Genomic DNA, 21,072 nt, shown 5'->3' on the forward strand with positions numbered 1-21,072 from the left:
ATATATAAACCCTTCCTCCTCAAGTTGCTTTTGATCATGGTGTGTTATCACAGCAATAGAAACCCTGATACATTGGCTGGAGAGATGGCTCAGAGGTTAAGAGCACTGACTGCTCTTCCAGAGGTCCTGAGTTCAATTCCCAGCAACCACATGGTGGCTCCCAACCATCTGTAATGAGATATGGTACCCTCTTCTGGCCTGCAGTCATATATGCTGTATACATAATAAATAAATAAATAAGTCTTTAAAAAAACAAACAAACCCTGAAACAGACATCTATTCCATCCCCAGCATTTTATATTCAGGGGATCTGAGAGCTGTCTGGCTGAGTCTAGAACCTGCCTCAAAGCTAGCTATGGGCATATTTCCGCTGTCACTCAAGTGTTCCCATGTTTTGTTGATGTCATTTGCACAAAGATCTTCCATGAGCACATATATGAAATAGCATCCATCACTCATCTCACTTTTCAAAACTGATTTTATATACAGACTTTATCTGTTGACTTACTTTCTGCCCTAGCATATAAGCATCATGAAAACAAATCATTTTTGCTATCTCTCTGGAGCCTACAGCAGTGTCTGGCATATAAAGTACTTTAAAAGTAGTTGGATTGGGCATGGTGGTACATGCCTTTAATCTCAGTACTCACAAGGCAGAGGCCAGCAGATTTCTGTGAGCCTGAGGCCAGCCCGGTCTACAAAGCAAGTTCCAGGACTCTACATAGCCAGGATTGTGTAGAGAGATCCCATCTCAAATCCACCACACCCCAAGCCAAACAAAAAAGTTGGATTAATGGGTAAAGGTTCCAAAGCATCAACTATGGTGAGATCTTTAATGCTCTGAACTTTTTGAACCTTTGTTTTTGTATGAAGTTTCTTACACTTTCAATCTACTACATACTCCACTACTAAACATCAGTAACTAGCTCTCTCACTGATCTAAGCAACCTGAAGGGCAGGAACTCTGCATTAGTCTTCTGTCAGTCTCCCCCAAGAACGTACAACCAAGTTCAACATGCACAGCGGAGGCTGCTGTGGAGAATGGTAAGAGAGACAGTCAAGGCGTTGTTGCTTAGTGCTTTATTCTCTGTGACTCCATCAGCAGGTGGAATGGAAGACACCTCCTACTCTTACCCCTTGGGCAACCAAGGCATTATACTCCTTCACTGCCTGCTCTGTCTGGAGGACCCGCACATCAATGCCTTGTTTCTGGAGGTACTCCACAGTGGATGGAGGCACCTGGGAAGAAGGGAAAGAGATGAGTGAGAAGGGGGGAAAGGAGCCTCAGAAACTTCTTTTCCTGTCAGAAGGCAAGTGCATGTTACCGAATTAGAAGGAGCACCTGTCACCTCTCAGTCACCCAGTGTGTCACCACTCAGAACTTGGCAGGGAGCCCCAGTGAGTTTCAGAGCAGTGCTTCAGAGTGTGTGTGCATGCAGGAGGCCCTGCGTTTGCTCCCCAGTCCCAGGGTAGGAAAACCAAACCACTGTTGAGTCCCCAAATGTCTCACACTCACGCTTTAGCCCTGGTGAAAAGGGAGGGGGATGCAGGACTTCTGACTCAGCCTGAGGTTGAAGCCCTTCTGGCAGTGGAATGGTGACTAAGGTAAGGAATCAAACTCAGCACGCACTTCTGTGTTTATAAATCAAGGAGAGTCAAGTCAAGCCACAGGGTTGTTAAGAGAACCAAGAGTTAAGGTGCAAAAAATGTCTAACATGGTGCATATCCCATACTGTGTAAATTTCTGAAGTTTAATCAGGGCAACTTAAGTCTAAAGTCAAACTTGCCAGGTGCCAAGCCACAAGACCTTCCACTAGCTTTTAAATGTGTTGAACCTTCCGGTTTCCTCTCCTGTAAAGCAGGGCTAACAATACTTAAATCACAGGGTTTGTATGAGGATGTCATTAACACTCTATATACTCTGCAACTCAAATGTCTTCTCAGAGTGCACAGTGGAGGCTGGTATGGAGAATGGACCACTCATAAGCAATCTCTCTCTCTCTCTCTCTCTCTCTCTCTCTCTCTCTCTCTCTCTCTCTCTCTCTCTCTCTCTCTCTCAAGATTTATTTATTATGTATACAAATGTTCTACCTGCATGCAGACAGACCAGAAGAGGGCACCAGATCTAACTACAGATGGTTGTGAGCCACCATGTGGTTGCTGGGAATTGAACTCAGGACCTCTGGAAGAGCAGCCAGTACTCTTAACCTCTGAGCCATCTCTCCAGCCCAAGCAACCTCTCTTAAGGCACCATTTTGCTTACAGTATTTACCTGAAGTTATCTAGTTTTGTGTGTTTTAACTTTTTAAAAAATTTTTATGTTTATTTTATTATTTTATATGTATGGTGTTTTATCATGGACACTGAATGCAACCAGTGCACAGACATACATGCAGGCAAAAAGATCTCTGTGAGTTTGAGGCCAGTCTAATACACATAGTAAGTGAGTTCAAGGATAACCAGGGCTACACCGGGAGACCTCGACTCAAAAAACAAACAAACAAACAAACAAACAAATGGGATATCATCTTTATAACTGTATCTATGAATAATTAAAGTATTTTCTACAGCTCGGACACTGTTCCAGGCATTGCAGACACTGAGATAAATAAGGTGAATGAAGTTTTGTTACCACCATCAATTGAAAAGCATGCTAGAGGGGGCTGGAGAGATGGTTCAGCCCTTAAGAGCACTTGTTTTTCTTGCAAAGGACCCAGGTTTGAGTCCTAATACCCACGTGAAATCTCACAAACATCTGTAACTCCCAGCCTGGGCATCTGCCCTCTTTTGGCCTCCACTAGACACACACATAGTGCAAAGATGTTCATGCAGGTGAAACAACTATACAGAAAATAAAATCAATAAACCTTTTCTAAAGTCACACATATTTTAATTTTTTATTTAATTTTGTGTGTATGGTGTTTTGCCAGCATGTATGTCTATGCACCACATTCATACCTAGTGCTTTTGCAGACCAGAAGAGGGTATCAGATCCCCGGAGCTGGAGTTATAGATAGTTGTGAGCCATCATGTGGGTCCTCTGGGCATGTTCCTGTTGTGAGCCATTGTGTAGGTCCTCTGCAATGGTCTTAAGTGCTGAGTCATTGTGTAGGTCCTCTGCAATGGTCTTAAGTGCTGAGTCACTGTGTAGGTCCTCTGTAATGGTGTTAAGTGCTAAGCCATTGTGTAGGTCCTCTGCAATGTCCTTAAGTGCTGAGCCATTGTGTAGGTCCTCTGTAATGGTCTTAAGTGCTGAGTCATTGTGTAGGTCCTCTGTAATGTCCTTAAGTGATGAGCCATTGTGTAGGTCCTCTGTAATGGTCTTAAGTGCTGAGTCATTGTTTAGACCCTCTATAATGGTCTTAAGTGCTGAGTCATTGTGTAGGTCCTCTGTAATGGTCTTAAGTGCTGAGTCATTGTGTAGGTCCTCTGTAATGGTCTTAAGTGCTGAGCCATTGTGTAGGTCCTCTGTAATGGTCTTAAGTGCTGAGTCATTGTGTAGGTCCTCTGTAATGGTCTTAAGTGCTGAGCCATTGTGTAGGTCCTCTGTAATGGTCTTAAGTGCTGAGTCATCTCTTCAGGGCTGCTTCGTTCTCTGCAGGTAAAGCAGCAAGCTAGGCATAGTGGTTCACGCCTCTACTTCTGGCACTTAGATGGTAAAGGCAGGAGGATCATGCAAGTTCCAGGCCAGTCAGGAATACAGAGAAAGACCCTGTCAAACACTAAACAAAAATAAAAATGATAAAGAACTGGAGATGGAGCTCAAGGTAGAGTACTTGCCTAGCATGCAAGAAGCCCTGAGTTAATCCCTAGCATGGCGTAAACTGTATGATAGTGCATACTTATAACCCTAGCATTCAAGATGTAGGGCCAAGAGGCCCAAAGGTTCAAGGACCAAATATGTGCCTCCAATGTGCCTCTTACTGGCTTTTCAGCAAACAACGGACCCCATGTTTAAGAAGGGTTCTATAGGTACATCACCTCCTGACACTGTTTCTGCCCTGTGAGCACACACATGTTCACACAGTGGTAAAGAACAATGCATTGCTCAGAATGGATCCCTGCTGTGACCAACACATGACTGACTGACTGGATAACTGCAGAGCATGAGAAATTCTGGATCTGAGAATTTGTGAGAGATAGTTGAAACACAATCAAGGTTGGGCACAGACTTGGAAAGCCCCATTCTGACAAAGTGGAGTAGTGTATGCTGCTGTGGAATATCTTTCTGTAAGCTGTGAATATGTGTCACTTTGATTGGTTGATGAAATAAAGCTGCATTGGCCTATGGCAAGGCAGCTTAGAGGTAGGTGGGAAATCCAAGCAGATACACAGAGAGAAGAAAGGAGAGGAGAGAGAGACGCCAGTTGCTGCCACAGCAGCCGAAGGAGGAGCAAGATGCCAACAGACCAGTATTGCCACAGCCACGTGGCAACTTATAGATTAATAGAAATGGGTTAAGTTATAAGAGCTAGCTAGCAAAAAGCCTGCCAGAGGCCATGCAATTGGTAATTAATATTAAACCTCTGAATGATAATTTTATAAGCGGCTGAAGGACCACAGGGCTGGACAGGAACTCGGGACGGGGATGGCCGGAACCTGAGAAACCCTCCGGCTACAGTATGCAGTCTTACTCATCCTAGGCCAATTTATTGCTCAGCAAAATGAGAAAACATGATGTGTAGAGCTGAATTCCAATGGAGGAGATATCTATGAAAGCTAAGGTCCAAGGGATAAATGTCTGTCCTCAGAAATGTTGTAGACAGCAGAACCTACCTTCAAGGCCTCACTCATTCCTCTGCCTATCACAAGAGTCTGTACTCCCTTCTCAGCGACTTCCTTTACATCTGCAGGCTGCACCCCAGGAGAATGCTGGATATGGAAGAGAGAGCAGAAGGAACCAATTTTTCTTTACAACAGAATTACTTTTTAAATTTTTTTATTTTGCCAGGCGATGGTGGGGCACGCCTTTAATTCCAGCACTTGGGAGGCAGACACAGGCAGATCTCTATGAATTCAAAGCCAGTCTGGTCTACAGAGCGGGTTTCAGGACAGCCAGGGCTATTACACAGAGAAACCCTGTCTCAAAAACAAAAACAAAAGACAAAAACAAACAAAAAAAGATTTCAATTTAGGAAACAATTAAGAATCCTGGGCCTGGGAATGTAAAGAAACACAGAGAAGCCCTGCCCCCCAAATAAACAAATAAATAAATAATGATAAGGAAAGGTAAGCACAAAAGCCCCCATTCTCACATTACAGATAAGGAAACTGAAGCTCAGAAAAAAAATACACAACTTGGTTAAGATGACCCAGCTGGCAAGTGGTAGAGCTGGGATTTGAACTCAGACACACATCACTTCTGCTATAATGAATGCTTTTTACTTAAGCTTGAAAGAATGAAACATAATGGCAAATAGAGTCGGACTAAGCCCAGCAACTAGCCTATGTAAGTCCTATTTTCTCACAGGAAAATCTCCCTTTCTATCCTTCTCCTCTCCCTCCAATGGAGCTAAGGGCAGAGGCAGGCGGATCTCTGAGTTCAAGGCCAGCCTAGTCTACAGAGCCAGTTGCAGGACAGCCTGAGCTACATAGTGAGACCCTGTCTCGAGAAAAACCAAAACGACAACAAAAGTGCACGTGTTTCTTTTTTAGAGGAGCCAGTTTTGAGTTCCAGCACCCACGTGGAGGCTCACAACGGTCTGTAACTCCAGTCCCAGGGAACCCGATGCCTTCTTCTGGTGTCTGTGGATACTGCATGCAAGGGTTCCACAGACATACATGTGGGCAGACAAAATAAAATAAAAACTAATTTAAAAAGTGTTTGTGACTTAAACGTGTTTATGGGTTTTTATTTTATGTGTAAGTGTTCTGCCTATCTGAGTATCTATGTACCATGTGCAGGTCTAGTGTCTATGGAGGTCAGAAAGGAGTATCAGATCCCCTAGAAATGGAGTTACAGCTATTGTGAGCCACCATGTGGGTACTGAAACTCAAAAACAGGTCTCCTGTTAGAAGAGAAAGAAGTGCTCTTAACTTCTGAGACATCTCTTCAGCCCCAGATTGTAATGTTTGAAAATTATTTAAAAAATTGTAAAAGGTCAAACTGGAAAAGGAACATTCTCACATGATTACAACTATTGATTAAAGACTATAAAGGATTGGATCCGATGCTCTTCTTGGTCCCACACTCTGTGATCAATCCTAGATCACCCTGAACTTAATAAACAATATTTAAAGAATTTTTTTTTTCTGGAGTGAATGTTTACTAGAATTACAGCTCAGGATTGGAGAACTTCACCTTCCTTAAATAAATGCATTTATGTGAATTATTGGGCAGTTACTTCATTTAGCAAAGACTAGCAACTGTTTTGAATAAAGCCACAATCTCCAAACTCTTAGGGCTCACGTTGTTTCATGATAGCAACTAGAAACAGTGCTAGATAGTGCTAGAAATGCAGTGAAAGGCTGTAAGCAGTGCAGAACTATAGTCCTCTGGAGATTCGGACTAGAGCTAGCTGAAGCCGGTCAGAGTTGCTTGATCAGTGGAACGCGTGTGATGAATTCAGCTGCTGCTGCTGCTGCTGTTGTCCTGCAGGCCCATGGTGTCTGTACTGAGCAATAAAAGATAACAGCAGGGGCCTGTGGATCCAGGCACTGGCAGTAATTACTCCTGGCTTCTTGTGGAAACCGGAATTGGAGCATCACACTGTTATCGCAGCATCTTCAACCTGCCCTCAGCTCCTGTTTGCTTCCAGGTCCTCAAGCAACCAGGCGACCAGGCGCTCATTGAGCGTGGCTCTGTTCTTTAGTGAGAGGCTTTTATCACGCAGCCGAGGGCTGTAAAGCTCAGCTTTTTTCTTGGGGAAAGCTATTAATTGTAGAACAGTGTCTTGACTGCTACCCATTAGAGCAGCAGACAAGAGGATTTCATCCTTTGTGGCTCAGAAATTTTATGATCCAGTTGAAAAGGAAACATGCCTAAATTAAACTTTCAAAGAACCATTTCCTTCTACCAAAATTACAGGCTTGTGAATGGATAGTAGGAGTACTATTAGCTGGCTGCACTGTGGTAAAAGCAGACTCTGTGAGGGAAGGTTACAGATTGCGGGGATCTATCCCCTGTAGATACTGTCTGAGGGAAGGTTACAGATTGCTGGACTCCATCCCCTGGAGATACTGTCTGAGGGAAGGTTACAGATTGCTGGGATCTATCCCCTGGAGATACTGTCTGAGGGAAGGTTACAGATTGCTGGGATCTATCCCCTGGAGATACTGTCTGAGTTGTATTCTCATTGTCCCTGGCCTGAATGAACAGCTTCTCCACTGATCTTTTATTCTACCAGGGCCCTCACTGGCTGCTTTTCTGCCACGGTATGGTGAAACTTCTGACAGCAGTTCTCCGCAGTGATTTTAGCCTCCCTCATTCCAGCCTTGGGCCACAGGAGCCCCGAATTTCATTTTAAACAACGCTCCCATGATCCCACTAATAAGGGGAGGCTGAAAATGGTCTTCTGTTGCATGCCTGCGCGTGACCAGCACTCTCAGGAATGGGAGGTCCTGTGGGGCAGTCCATACGATTCAGAACCAAACTGTACCAGGTCTAAGTCCTGCACCTGTGATACAGGGTTGGCAAGGCCCACATACAGCTTTTTTTTTTTTTTTTTTTTTTAAGGGCAAATTACATGTCAGGAAGGATCTAGAACTCCCAATGCCCACTTCTCATCTCAAGGTGTGTGTCTAGGTCTCTTACCTCTCAACCAAGCCAGTAGCCTGATCTGGCCTAGAATTTTGCCCTTTGAGGACTTATTTCCCAACAACAAAAAAATTAGTCATTGCCAGGAGCTGGAGGTACAGGATGGAGAAAGTGGTATTGGCTGCTCATGGTTGTGGGGGTTCTTTTGGGGGCTAATAAATTTTGGGGGGATTACTATTATAGTAACTATACAAGCTTATGAATATAAATGGAAGTATGGGTCTGTTATATTACATTGTGTAGTTTATTGGGTGTGTATGGTGTTTTGCCTACATGTATGTCTGTGCACCATGTGATTGCCTGATGCTGGAGGAGGCCAGAAGAGTGTGTTAGACACCCTGAAACTGGAGTTACAGATGAGTTGCCATGTGAGTGCTGGGGATAGAATCCAGGTCTCCTGGAAGAGTAGCCAGTATTCTTAACTGCTGGGCCATCCTTTCAGCTGTACATTATGCACTTCAAAAGGATACGTTTAATGGTACTGAATATACTCAGCAGAGAAGAGGGGGACCTTGGCTGTTTAGGAGGCTGGAACTTACTTGATCAGCCTCCTGGAGTGTCAACCAATCTAATCACCGGAGTGTAAGGATTATGTCCTTAATTACATCACCAGCCTGCAACGGCAGGCGTCCCAGCCTAAAAAGCGGGCGTGCCCTCTGTGTGTTCTCCTCTTTTCCACACTCTCTCCTTCCATTCTCTTCCCTCCATGCAGTCTCTGTTTCTGTTTCTCTGTTTCTCTCTCCTATCTCTCTCCCTCCCTCCCTCCCTCCCTCCCTCCCTCCCTCCCTCCCTCCCTCCCTCTCTCTCTTTCTCTCCCTCTCCCTCTCCCTCTCTCCCAATAAAGCTCTAGAAAGGCAACCATGGCTTGTGATTCTCCTGATCAGCACTCTCCTCCGCCGGCATGGAGTCTTACCTCAGTTCCCGTTTCTCTCCAATCCCAAGCCCGACTGCCTCCTGGCCATACTTTGCAATCCTTATAGGTTAAGGTAGAGCCTTGCACTTTCATTTGTCCCCAAGAGAGGGAAGCAATTTTAGGGGAAGCCATAGGTAACTGAGTTGAAATCTGAAATTAAAAGAAAAAGATGCTAAGTCAGCCACTAAGGAAAGTTGAAACCACTCTAAAATTCAGAGATAGATGCCCCAATTCTCCACATGAGGTACCCTTTTCTAACAAGCTCCTTACCCCATTGTGAATGCAGGTCTTTATTGAGCACTTCTCTAAGACATAGACATTATTCTTGGGATCCAGAATTGTGAAAGCATGGAGAGCAGAGATGACCATTATTCTGAAGACTCCAGAGGTAAACCTCAGGATAAAGTCTGAAAGTGTAGATTTAGCGGGATGTGGTGGTGCACGCCTTTATCCCAGCTATGGGAAGGCAGAGGTAAGTGGATCTCTGTGAGTTTGAGGCCACCCTGCTCTACAAAGTGAGTTCTAGGACAGTCAAGGCTGTCACACAGAAAAACCCTGTCTCAAAAAACAAACAAACATGGGGCTGGAGAGATGGCTCATCAGGTAAGAGCACTGGCTGTTCTTCCAGAGGTCCTGAGTTCAATTCCCAGCAACCACATGGTGGCTCCCAACCATCTCTAGTGGGATCTGATGCCCTCTTCTGGCATAAAGGTGTACATGCAGATTGAGCACTCATTCATAATAGAAATGAATAAATCTTAAAAAAAAATTAAAACAACAAAACCAACAAAACAAAACAAAATAATAAAGTGAAAGGAAAGCTCAACACCTTGATTTTGAAAATAAAATTATTGTCTCTAGAAATAAAATTAAAGACCTACCATAAACTGCTAAGTGCTTATTCATACAAACTACTGAATTTCAGATTAATGCAGCTCCCAGGAAGTCTCCTATCCACATTCCATTGACACCTAAGTTCAACTAAAAGCAAATGGGCTTCCTGTGACTGTAGAGTAAGCAAGTGATTGGTAAAGAGGCAGGGACCTAAATTCTCAAAGTTGGAGAGAAGGCTGGAAAGAGAGCTCAGTCAATAAAGCGCCTGATGTGCAGGAGGACCTGAGTTAGATTGCTAACACCTTTGAAAAACAAAACAAAATCAAAAACCAAACATGGCCGCACACGCATGCAATTCCCATGCTGGGGAGGCAGAGACAGGAGGATCCCAGGGATTTGCTGACCAATCGGTCTAGCTGAATCTTCAGGTTCTAGATTCAGTGAGAAACCCTTTCTCAAAAAAACAAGGTGCAGAGCAATTGGCGGCCTCAATGCTCACATGTACAGCACACACCAGTGTGTGTGTGTGTGTGTGTGTGTGTGTGATAAAATTCACACAAGGTGACACAGTCACAGAGGCTTGTATAAACTCTCCACGTTTCCCAAGTAGACCAGAAACCATGAGCCTATATTCCAAAGACCTGGGTAGCTTAATTCACGGGAACATTACAAGCTGATAATGCCTACATACATGAACAAAGAGAAGCACATGACATAAGAGGTAAGCAGATATAAAAAACAAGTGGGATTTTTAATTAATCCTTCAGTGCACACTTGGATCCATTAGTAGTACACAAAACTCTTGCCGTCTCAAGGCGTATAAATATTGAATTAATTTATGGCTGAATACTAAACTATACAGACACAGGGGGAATCCCTAGAAAACCAGTCTTTAGAGGTGGATCTCTTAGTTCAAGGCCAGCCTGGTCTGCAGAGTGAGTTCCAAGATAGCCAGGGTTACATAGAGAAACCCTGTCTCAAAACACGGGGGTTGGGGGGTGGGGGGATGGAGAAGCGGGCCAGTGGTGGAGCATGGCTTTAATCCCAGTGGGAGGCAGAGGCAGATGGACTTCTGAGTTCAAAGCCAGCCTGGTCTACAAAGTGAGTTCCAGGAGAGCCAGGGCTATACAGAGAAACCTTGTGTTGAAAAACAAAAAACAACAAATGAACAAACAGAAAAACAGCCTTTAAAATAAAAACAAGATGAATCAAAATATAGGGCTGAATTGGTATTCTAGTGGCTATACACTGTAGGGAATCAGAAATAATAGCTTTAGTATTGTGGTTTGAATGTCTTCCAACTTTTTGTGGAGATTTAATTGTAGCAGGTATTTTGGTTTTGGGTGTATCAAAACATGGTTTCTCTGTGTAGCCCTTGAACTCACAAAGATCCACCTCTGCCTCCTGAGTGCTAGGATTAAAGGTGTGAGCCATCACTGTCCCAGCTAATTATAGCAGTTTTAAGCGGTTTTTAATTTGTTCTATTATTCATTTATTTAATTTATATATTTTGAGACAATGTTTCTCTAGTGTGAGAAACCCTGTCCTGGAACTCTTATGTGGACCAGGCTAGCCTGGAACTCACAGAGACCCACCCACCTTTACCTCCTACAAGGAAGGAATTTGCCACCACACCAGGCTTGTTTATTTTGAGGCAGGGTCTAAGGAATCTCAAATGGCCTTGAACTCATTATGTAGCTGAGGATGATTTTTATTTTCTGATCCTCCTACCTCTACCTCCTAAGTGCTGGGATTATAGGCTTGTATGACCATATCCAGTATATTCTGGGGTGCTGGGGATCAAACCCAGGGCTTTCTACAAGCGAGGCAATCACTCTACCCTTGTTTTTGTTTCTTTGAGATAGGATCTTATGTAGTTCAGGGTGGTCTCGAACCAGTGATCCCCTTGCTGGGTAAGAGGTGGGGCTTCACAGAATTGATAAGGCTATAGCTATGAGCGCTCTGCCTTTATGTGTTTCCATTTTTGCTTATTTTTAAAATAAACTTTATCATAAACTTGCATATAGCCAGACGGTGGTGGTGCACGCCTTTAATCCCAGCACTCGGGAGGCAGAGCCAGGTGGATCTCTGTGAGTTCGAGGCCAGCCTGGGCTACCAAGTGAGTTCCAGGAAAAGGCGCAATGCTACACAGAGAAACCCTGTCTCAGAAAAACAAAAAAAAAACAAAACAAAACAAACAAACAAACAAAAAAAAACAACCCCTTGCATATAAATAAAACATCACACACCAAAATTCTAGTGTACTATTATTGCGGGAGTAAGTTGTTCCTGTAAGTAAGTTCCTTACAAAAGGAGGAGTTTGACCTCTTTTTATTTTTTAAATTTTATTTTTGTGTACAATCATGCCTGTGAGCTTGTTTACACATGAAGAGTGTGGATGCCCACGGAGGCCAGACGAGGTTGTTGGATCCCTGGGGGCTGGAGTTATGGGCAATTGTGAGCTGTCCTGTGTGAGTGCCGGAAACTGAACTTCGATCTTCTAGAAGAACAGCAGTTGCTCTTAACCACTGAGCCATCTCTCTGCCCCAACCCTCTTTTCTTGCCCTTCCTTTGCTCTCCTACCATATGATGGATAACCACAAAATGATGCAGCAAGCAAGCCCTTTCTAGGGCTGTTTCTTAATCTTGGGCTTTACAGCTTCCAGAATTGTAAGAAATCCATTTCTGTTCAGTTATAATGCCTGGCCTCAGGTCATCTATTATCACAGTATAAAACAGGTTAAGTCACTTAGTATAATCAAATGATCGAACACCTAAAACTTTCAAGACTCCCTTTATTATCTAAAATGTCCAGTTTTCAACAAAATATTATGGCATTTTAAAAAAAAACCCAAAAAGTGTAAATACTCTCAGTCAAGTAAATGTTCCTGAGTGTCCTCAGATTTGTGATTCCAAATTTAATAAAAGTATGATGACAATAATTCAGTTGCACATAATCTCAATAAAGTGACACTCTGACCAAGCATCAAGGGGATAGTCTAGCATTGCTATGGTTCTGATGTGGTTGGTTTGTGCCGGCAGTCAATGACAAGCCCGGATGAACGGAGGCCTTTCAGAGGGAATCAATGCCAGCAGCTCTGATGGCTGGGTGAGAAGAGCACCAGCAACTCAAGCCTCCAGACCCGAGTTTGATACCTGGAACCCATAGAGAAAAGAACTGAGTCCTGACGTTGTTCTGACATCCTTATCCGTGCCATGGCCCATGCCCCCGTTCACACACAGTGGCTAAGAAAGGCACACGATGGCTCAGGGAGGAAAGGTACCACCACCAAACTGCGGGCCGAGTCCTAGCTCCAGGACCTTTATGGTAGAAGAGAACTGACTCCTGAACGCTGACCTCTCATCTCCACACATCCACCTCCCAACCCAAACAAATACTAAAAGTAATAAACTGAGAAATACCAAATTGTTTTCGGAGCCCCACATATCCTTTTATTTAGAATATTCTATCACTTCATTATCTTTGAGACCAGTGTTATTTTGTCAAAAACTATGAAACTTTAAAAAAAGGCAATCAAACTTTAAAAAAAGGCAATCAATGTCTTTGTCATGAGATTGGCAAGTTTTCAGGAGTGTAGGTTACTATAAAGTAGGTCAGCTTCTGCCCGGTGGCGCACGCCTTTAATCCCAGCACTTGGGAGGCAGGGGCAGGCGGATCTCTGTGAGCTTGAGGCCAGCCTGGTCTACAGAGTGAGATCCAGGACAGGCACCAAAACTACACGGAGAAACCTTGTCTCGAAAAAACAAAAACAAAAAAGTAGCTTCTTCTCTCCCTTTTTGGCACATGCTAGATTCCAGTTCTGCTCTTCCGCCATATATAAACATCATGGGGTGCTCACTAGGAACTGATCAGGTGCTAAGCACACATGTAGAGGTCAGAGAACAACTTGTGAGATTGGGTGCTCTCTTCACCATGTGGGTTCTGGGGACCGAACTCAGGTCCTCAGGCTTGCCCACTGAGTCATCTCACCAGCCCCAAGCTTCGTTATAACTACCCAGTCTCATGAATTCTGTTACAGCATACAAATCAAGACAAATGGGAAATGCAGCCAATAGGGGTTTGTAATGGTCTGGGTCCTCCAGAAAAACAGAAGCAGGAGATTACATATATATTAAGTTTATAGTATTTATTTATATATTTGGTTTTTCGAGACAAGGTTTCTCTGTGTAACAGTCCTGGCTGTTCTGGAATTTGCTATGTAGACCAGGCTAGCTTAGAACTCACAGAGCTCTACCTACTTCTACCTCTTAAGTGCTGGGACTAAAGGTGTGCACCATCAAGCCCGGCCAAGATTTCTTCTTTCAAGTCAGGGCCTCAAGTAGCTCAGGATGGCTTCAAACTCACTGTGTAGCCAAAGGATGACCTGGAGCTTCTGATTCTCCTGCTCCCATCCTCTGGTGCTGGGATTACAAGTGTGTGCCTCCATCACCACCCTTGCTTTGTTATACTAAAGGCTGAAGGAAATGGCTCACACAAGAGAAGGGGCTGGCAAACCAAAACAAGCAGAAAATGCTGGCTGGTTGTAACGTCTAGAGGAAGAGGGGTTGCAGTGTCAAGGACTTACTTCTTCTTCATTAAGGAAACATTAGCTTGCTTTTAGGCTTTTCGCCTAATTGGATGAGGCCCAGTCAGAGAACCAAGGACAGTCTTATTTAAGTCAAGGGATCGTGGGTGTTAGCTACATCTACAAAGTCACTTCACAGCAACACCTATGGTGGTCTCTGATCAGGTAACTGGACACCAGACCACACTGAAGTGTGAAGTCAACATAAAGCAAACGATCCCAAGTCATTCTTTTTTATAAGAGGAATGTATGGTGTGTTTACCCTCCTGCTGCAGCTCCCTCATGTGTCACCAGGCTGTATAACCTGTGCTTTCTGTAACCATGCAGATGGGAATAAAAGCTTGAATGAGTAAAATTAAAATGGCCATTGCTAACTGTGGAAAATCACATGACAGCCAGACTAGGTGTAGAGAAGAAAGTCATTCAAAGATATTCTCCCCTTATTTATATTCATTTTTAGAATCCATGAATGTTGAGCTTTCTCCTTGACTTAGCCAACCATGCAAGAGAGAAACTGGTATGTTTATCTTTGGCCACCCTGAGGCTGAATAACTTCTACATTCCTGAGATGTTCCGTCATGATACCATTAGAGGCAAATTTCTCTTTTAAATTATGGGGGTTTTTTTTGTCATAAAAATCAGTAATGCCCTGAACAGCAGCCGGTCAGTGTCTTCCTACAGTTGAGTAGACTTTTGTATGACTATGACCCTTAGTCCCAGCGGAGAGTAAGTCTTCACCACCAGGTGCATCAGCAAAGTTGATGCAGGAGGTTCTGGAGCTGCGAGTGTGGAGATGGTCAGCAGTTCAAATTCCTGTGGAGACCCAGACGGCCTTGTCAGGGCCACAGGGAGGAGAAATGACAGTAAGTGAGGAGAGCTGTTTCCTCCATGTTTGGGACTCGGCCGGGGCACGGGCCCATGCCCCATTCTTTGTCCGTTTCCCGCTTCTCTCTCCTAAAAGCACATAACCTTCAGTAAAGACGGCTGCAAAGTCACACTTTTACTCAATACCGCTTAACTATGAATGCAGTTTTGCTACTTCCATTTCTAAACAGTCGTTACAAAATACGTAACTGAGATAAGTATACTGCTTTGAGTACTCTGCAAGGAAGACAAATTTAAAACACACGACTCCTGTCTTTGAGGCCATATAGTGCACTACAGAAGAGAAAATATACACATTTTCCCAGGCAGAGTGGGGCATGCCTTTAACATTGTCACTTGGGAGGCAGAGGTAGGCAGAGCTCTGTGAGTTCAAGGCCAGCTTACTTTACACAGCAAGTTTCAGAACAGCCAGGGCTACATAGAAGGATCCTGCCTCATTAAACATACAACAACAACAACATAACAAAACAAACAAATAAATAATCAAGTGAACTACTGTTTCCTTTTTCATAAATATACTTTTTTAAACTTAAAAGGCTGAGCATGATGGTGCATGCCTTCAATCTCAGCAGTTAGCAGAGGCAGGATAACGGAGGCCAGCTAGGGCTACACAGTGAGACCCTGTCAAAACAAATTAACTTGTTTTTGTGGTAGGTGTGTGTAAGTGCACACCATGTTTCTGTGGAGGTTAGAACTGCTTCTGTCCTGCCACCTTGTGGGGTCCTAGGGTGGAATTCACGTAGTCAGCTTCTACCCGCTGAGCTGTCCCCATGAAAACATTTTTTTTTTTTTTTTTTTTTTTGAGACAGGGTTTCTCTGTGTAACAGTCCTGGCTGTCCACATTGTAGTCCAGGCTGGCCTCGAACTCACAGAGATCCGCCTGCCTCTGCCTTCCAAGTGCTGGAATTAAAGGTGTGTGCCACCACCACTCAGCTCCCAAGAAAACGTTTAAGAAGCAGCACAGTGAATTATGGGAAATAGTAAATTGGTATGAGCAGAGGAAGTCTGTATCTGTACCTTGAGGAATGTGCTATGGTCTCTAACACAAAATACCACAGGTGGCTTAAATGACAGAACTTTCTTTTCCCTCTTTGGAAAGCTAGAATAGAAGATGAAGATGTCAACAAGGTTGGTTCCTGGTGAGACCTCTTTATGGCTTGCAAATGGACACCAGGCTACGATCTCACATGGCCCTTTCTTTCTTTTCTTTCTTTCTTTCTTCTTTCTCTTTCTCTCTCTCTCTCTCTCTCTCTCTCTCTCTCTCTCTCTCTCTCTCTCTCTCTCTCTCTCTTTCTCTCTCTCTCTCTCTTTCAGATTTTATTTATTTATTATATACACAGAAGAGGGCGCCAGATCTCATTACAGATGGTTGTGAGCCACCATGTGGTTGCTGGGAATTGAACTCAGGACCTCTGGAAGAGCAGCTGGTGCTCTTAACCTCTGAGTCATCTCTCCAGCCCACATGGCCCTTTCTATAACCATGTACATTCCAGTGCTGCTTCCTATCCTTTTTTTTTTTTTAAAGATTTATCTTTATTTATGTGTATGCGCATATGCCTGCATGATTGTAAGTGCACTGCCTGTATGCAGGAGCCCAAAGAGGCCAGTAGAGGGCACTGGATCCTCTGGAACTAGAGTTTCTGATGGTTTTGAGCTGCCTCGTGGGTGCTGGGAACCCAGCCTGGGTCTTCTGCAAGAGCAGTAAGGACTCTTCTGTGATGAGCCATCTCTCCAGTTCCCTTCTGTGGGGCGAGGAGGAAGCCGGAAGCCAAGTGAGTGATATTCTGAATGAATGCACAGCCGTTAAAAGGATCAAGGCCTCAGACTCATGGGAAATGGCAAAGCCTTCGTTCCTTATCCAAGTACGAGTGTTGACAGATGACTGAAGAGTGTGCAGAAAAACTAGCAACTGTAGCTTCCTTCTCCCTTCTTCCTGTTTTCCTACGGAGATTAGCTGACACCCATCCCAACGCCGCACATAATAAACACACGGAGGTTCAGAATTGTTGAGGAAGTTGGCGCCGCTTCCTTAGCGTGAGCACCACCCGGCTGACGGCAGCTTTTCTGTGCTCTTGTACACAGCACTGCAGTTTTACTGCCCCTTCTTCATCCCCTTGCCATCCCCAGTCAGGGTTCTAGATCCAAGCCACAAGCTTCTCTGCACCTCTCCCTTTTTGTTTTTTGAAGAGAGGCTCTCACTATATAGTCATGGCTGGATCAGAACTTGGGGCAGAAACTTGAGATATAGACCACTCTGGCCTAGAGCTCACAGAGATCCTCCTGTCTCTGTCTCCTGAGCTCTGGGATTAAAGGTTTGTACCAGCATGCTTATTATTATTATTATTATTATTATTATTATTATTATTACTAATTTTATGTGTATGGATGTTTTGCCAGCATACATTTCTGTGTACCATGCACATGCCTGGTGCCTACAGAGAATAGAAAAAGGGGTCAGAGCCCTTGGGACTGGAGTTAACAGAAAGTTGTGAGCTGCCATGTGGGTGCTGGGAATCAAACCAGGCCCTCTGGAAGAGCAGCCAGTGCTCTTACCCACTGAGGCATCTCTTCAGCCCCCATTTTACATTTACATTATATCAAACATTACAAAGATGTTTGAAATCATTCTGGTTTGAAATTAATGTTTAAAAATCCATACTCATCTTAAGTTCAGTTCCCAGCACCCACATGGTGGCTCACAACCCTCTATAATGAGATCCGGTGTCCTCTTCTGGTGAGTGGGCATACATGCAGGCAGAACACTATACACAATAAATAAATCATTGAAAAACAAAACAAAACAAAACAAATCCATCCTCATAACTCAAAAGCCAGTGTGTAAAATATATACTAATAGTAACAGTATCAATATGAACAATGCACATAAAATAAAAATTAATTAATTAAAATAAAAAGCAAGCAAACAAATAAATAAAAGTTGTTTGAGTTTCATTTTCTTTCTTTCTTTCTTTCTTTTCTTTTCTTCTTTTTTTTTTTTTTTTTTTGGTTTTTCGAGACAGGGTTTCTCTGTGTAGCTTTGCACCTTTCCTGGAACTCACTTGGTAGCCCAGGCTGGCCTCGAACTCACAGAGATCCACCTGGCTCTGCCTCCCAAGTGCTGGGATCAAAGGCATGCGCCACCACTGCCCGGCCCACAATTTTTTATTATGGAAAGTAATATTGTAAGGTATTAAGTAGCTTTAAGAGAGTTGAGATTGGAACGTAGTTCCATCAGACAATCCTCTCACGACACTGTCTTGATACTAGAAACAGTCTTCTTCTGCAAGTAGACTGAACTGCCTCTCACATCCATTCCGTCTGCACTAAAGCCGAGGTGGTCCTTTCCTCTTCCACTCAGCTGACAAAATGCTAATGAAGGATTACAGCTCTTCCTTACTTGCTACTCTTTGTTTTGAGAGCTTCTCTGTGGAGCCCTGGCTGGCCTTGAACTCACAGAGATCCGCCTGTCTCTGCCTCCCTAGAGTGATTAAAGACGTGAACCACCATAGCCTGGCACATGCTTCTCTTGTGGGAATTTCACATCCTCTAATTCTTCAACCATCTCACTTATTTAGTCTCTTGTTGGGAATGAAATTGTTTCTTCCTGAATATCTTACTTAGTAATTTCTCTTAGAGAGAAACTATAACAACTGTGAATTTGAAGCTCCAAAAATTATTTACCTATCCACTCTGTTTACCTTCATGTATTTATTCATCCAGCTCCTGCCTATCAGTGAAGGGCTCTGATGGCCCAGTGAGTAAAGTGCCAGGTGCACAAAGCTGATGATTTGAGTTCAATTCCCAGAATCCATGTGAAAACATTAAGAGAGAACTGACTCCATAAAATTGTTCTATGGGAGCCTGTAAGATGACTTAGTGGATAGAGGTGATCATTGCCACATCTGATGGTCTACGTTCAATCTCCAGAATCATCCATACAGTAGAGAGAACCGACTCTCACAAGTTCTCATCTCACCTCTACAAGCATGCACACACACACACACACACACACACACACACACACACACACACACACACACACACACACATTAAAAAAAAATACACGCCTTTAATCCCAGAGCTCAGGAGGCAGAGGGAGGTGAATCTCTGTGAGTTCGAGGCCAGCTTGGTCTACAAATCGAGTTCCAGGACATCTAGGACTATTACACAGAGAAACCCTGATTCAAAAAACAAAAACAAAAAACAACAAACAAAATAAACAATGTATCGGGTCCCGTACACTTTATGTGTAAATTACAAAAAAAAAAAAAAGAAAAAGAAAAAGAAAAAAAAAAGAACCCACCAATGGACTCTACACTTGTGACTTAGATCTAGACTTTTCCTTCTGCCAGGTGGTGGAGACAGCAGCAATGCACGCCTTTAATCCCAGCACTCAGGAGGCAGAAGCAGGCAATTTCTGTGAATTCCAGGCCAGCCTGGTCTACAGAGCAAGTTCCAGGACAGTTAGAGCTACACAGAGAAACCCTGTCTCGAGAAACCAAAATAAGTAAATAGTAAATTTTTATTTAGTTTTTGATTATTTTATTATTTTTGATGGTATTGTAAAGACTTTTTCCTTTTGGAGCATGATATCTTGCTATATTGCCTATGCCTTCTGAGTTGCTAGGATTATAGGTAAAGCTACCTTACCTGGTTAGAATTATCTTAATTTCAAATTTGATTGTTCTTTGCTAATATATTAAAATGTACTTGATTTCTGAGATTTTATTTAGAATCCTACAAACTTGTTAATTCTAATTGTTTTATTTAAAACTTTTTTTATTCCTTAAGATTTTTTTAAAGATTTATTTATTTATTATGTATACAATGTTCTGTTTGCATATATGCCTGCAGGCCAGAAGAGAGCACCAGATCTCATTACAGATGGTTGTGAGCCACCATGTGGTTGCTGGGAATTGAACTCAGGACCTCTGGAAGAGCAGCCAGTACTCTTAACCACTGAGCTAGCTCTCTAGCTCCCTTAAAATTTTCTTATGTGGAGTTTGACCATGCTCTAGTGAGTATATGATCAACACAAATTGGACTTGGTGGTTTTTTCCCTTCTTTTTTTGGGAGGGAGGGAGGCCACATGGGTGGGGAGTGGTCCTGGGCAGACTGGGAAGTGAGTGTGATCAGGGTACATTATGCAAAATTCCCCAATAATCCATAAAAATATTATGTTGAAAAAAAAAAAAGACCATGCCACTTAAGATAGAGCGTAAGTTGTCAGGATTGCCGAGCAACCTTAGGCCCTGAGTTCAGTTAAGATAGAGTTAAATACACACACACACACACACACACACACACACACACACACACACGCCTCTACCCACACTAAGCTAACTACATTTTCTTCCTTTTACAGTTGTCCTGGCTAGAACCTCCTCTCCAGTATTAATACAATTGATATAACTGAGTGTATAGGCCCGTCTTGTTCCTTATTTTTGGATGAAAGTTATCAGTGTTCACCACTAATATATTAATGTGGCATTTCTTTTTTTAATATTAATTTATTTATTATGTATACAGCGTTCTGCCTGTATGTATGCCTACAGGCCAGAAGAGGGCACCATATCTCATTGTATCTACATTGTGAGCCACAATGTGGTTGCTGGGAATTGAACTCAGAACCTTTGGAAGAGCAGCCAGTGCTCTTAAACTCTGAGCCATCTCTCCAGCCCCTAATATATTAAATGTGGGATTTTCATAGATACTGTTATCAATAAGGTTGAAAAAGTTCCTAATTTTTATTCCTAGTTTGCTGAATATTTTTACTACCAAAAAAAGATTGAATCTTGGCCGGGCGGTGGTGGCGCACGCCTTTAATCCCAGCACTTGGGAGGCAGAGGTAGGCGGATCTCTGTGAGTTCGAGGCCAGCCTGGACTACCAAGTGAGTGTTAGGAAAGGCGCAAAGCTACACAGAGAAACCCTGTCTCGAAAAACCAAAAAAAAAAAAAAACAAAAAAAAAAAAAAAACAAAAAAACAACAAAAGATTGAATCTTGCCAAAGGTTTTATTTTTTTCCTCAAAAATTTTTTCTTCATCCAGTGAAATGAATGGGCCTTTTTCTTTCTTCTGTTAATATGATGTAATATAG

General features: G+C 43.1%; 1 protein-coding gene across 9 annotated transcripts in view; it reads right to left on the reverse strand.

The window, feature by feature from the left end:
* Positions 1-1,065: 1,065 nt before the first annotated feature.
* Positions 1,066-21,072, reverse strand: part of Aamdc (adipogenesis associated Mth938 domain containing) — a 32,561-nt gene continuing 12,554 nt past the window's right edge. For 7 of the 9 annotated variants that reach the window (XM_042280249.2, XM_042280252.2, XM_042280247.2 and 4 more), the window contains 3 exons: positions 8,670-8,819; positions 4,777-4,872; positions 1,066-1,239 (listed from right to left, as the gene is read on the reverse strand). In XM_042280249.2, the coding sequence (XP_042136183.1) occupies positions 1,099-1,239; positions 4,777-4,872; positions 8,670-8,801 (369 nt within the window). In that variant the 5' untranslated portion in view covers positions 8,802-8,819 and the 3' untranslated portion in view covers positions 1,066-1,098. Of the gene's footprint in view, positions 1,240-1,516; positions 1,633-4,776; positions 4,873-8,669; positions 8,820-21,072 lie in introns of all 9 variants that reach the window. The other 2 variants (XM_076547634.1, XM_042280255.2) reach the window with 2 other exon arrangements.

Source organism: Peromyscus maniculatus, chromosome 1 (genome assembly GCF_049852395.1).
Source record: "Peromyscus maniculatus bairdii isolate BWxNUB_F1_BW_parent chromosome 1, HU_Pman_BW_mat_3.1, whole genome shotgun sequence".
Classification (NCBI taxonomy): Eukaryota; Metazoa; Chordata; class Mammalia; order Rodentia; family Cricetidae; genus Peromyscus; species Peromyscus maniculatus.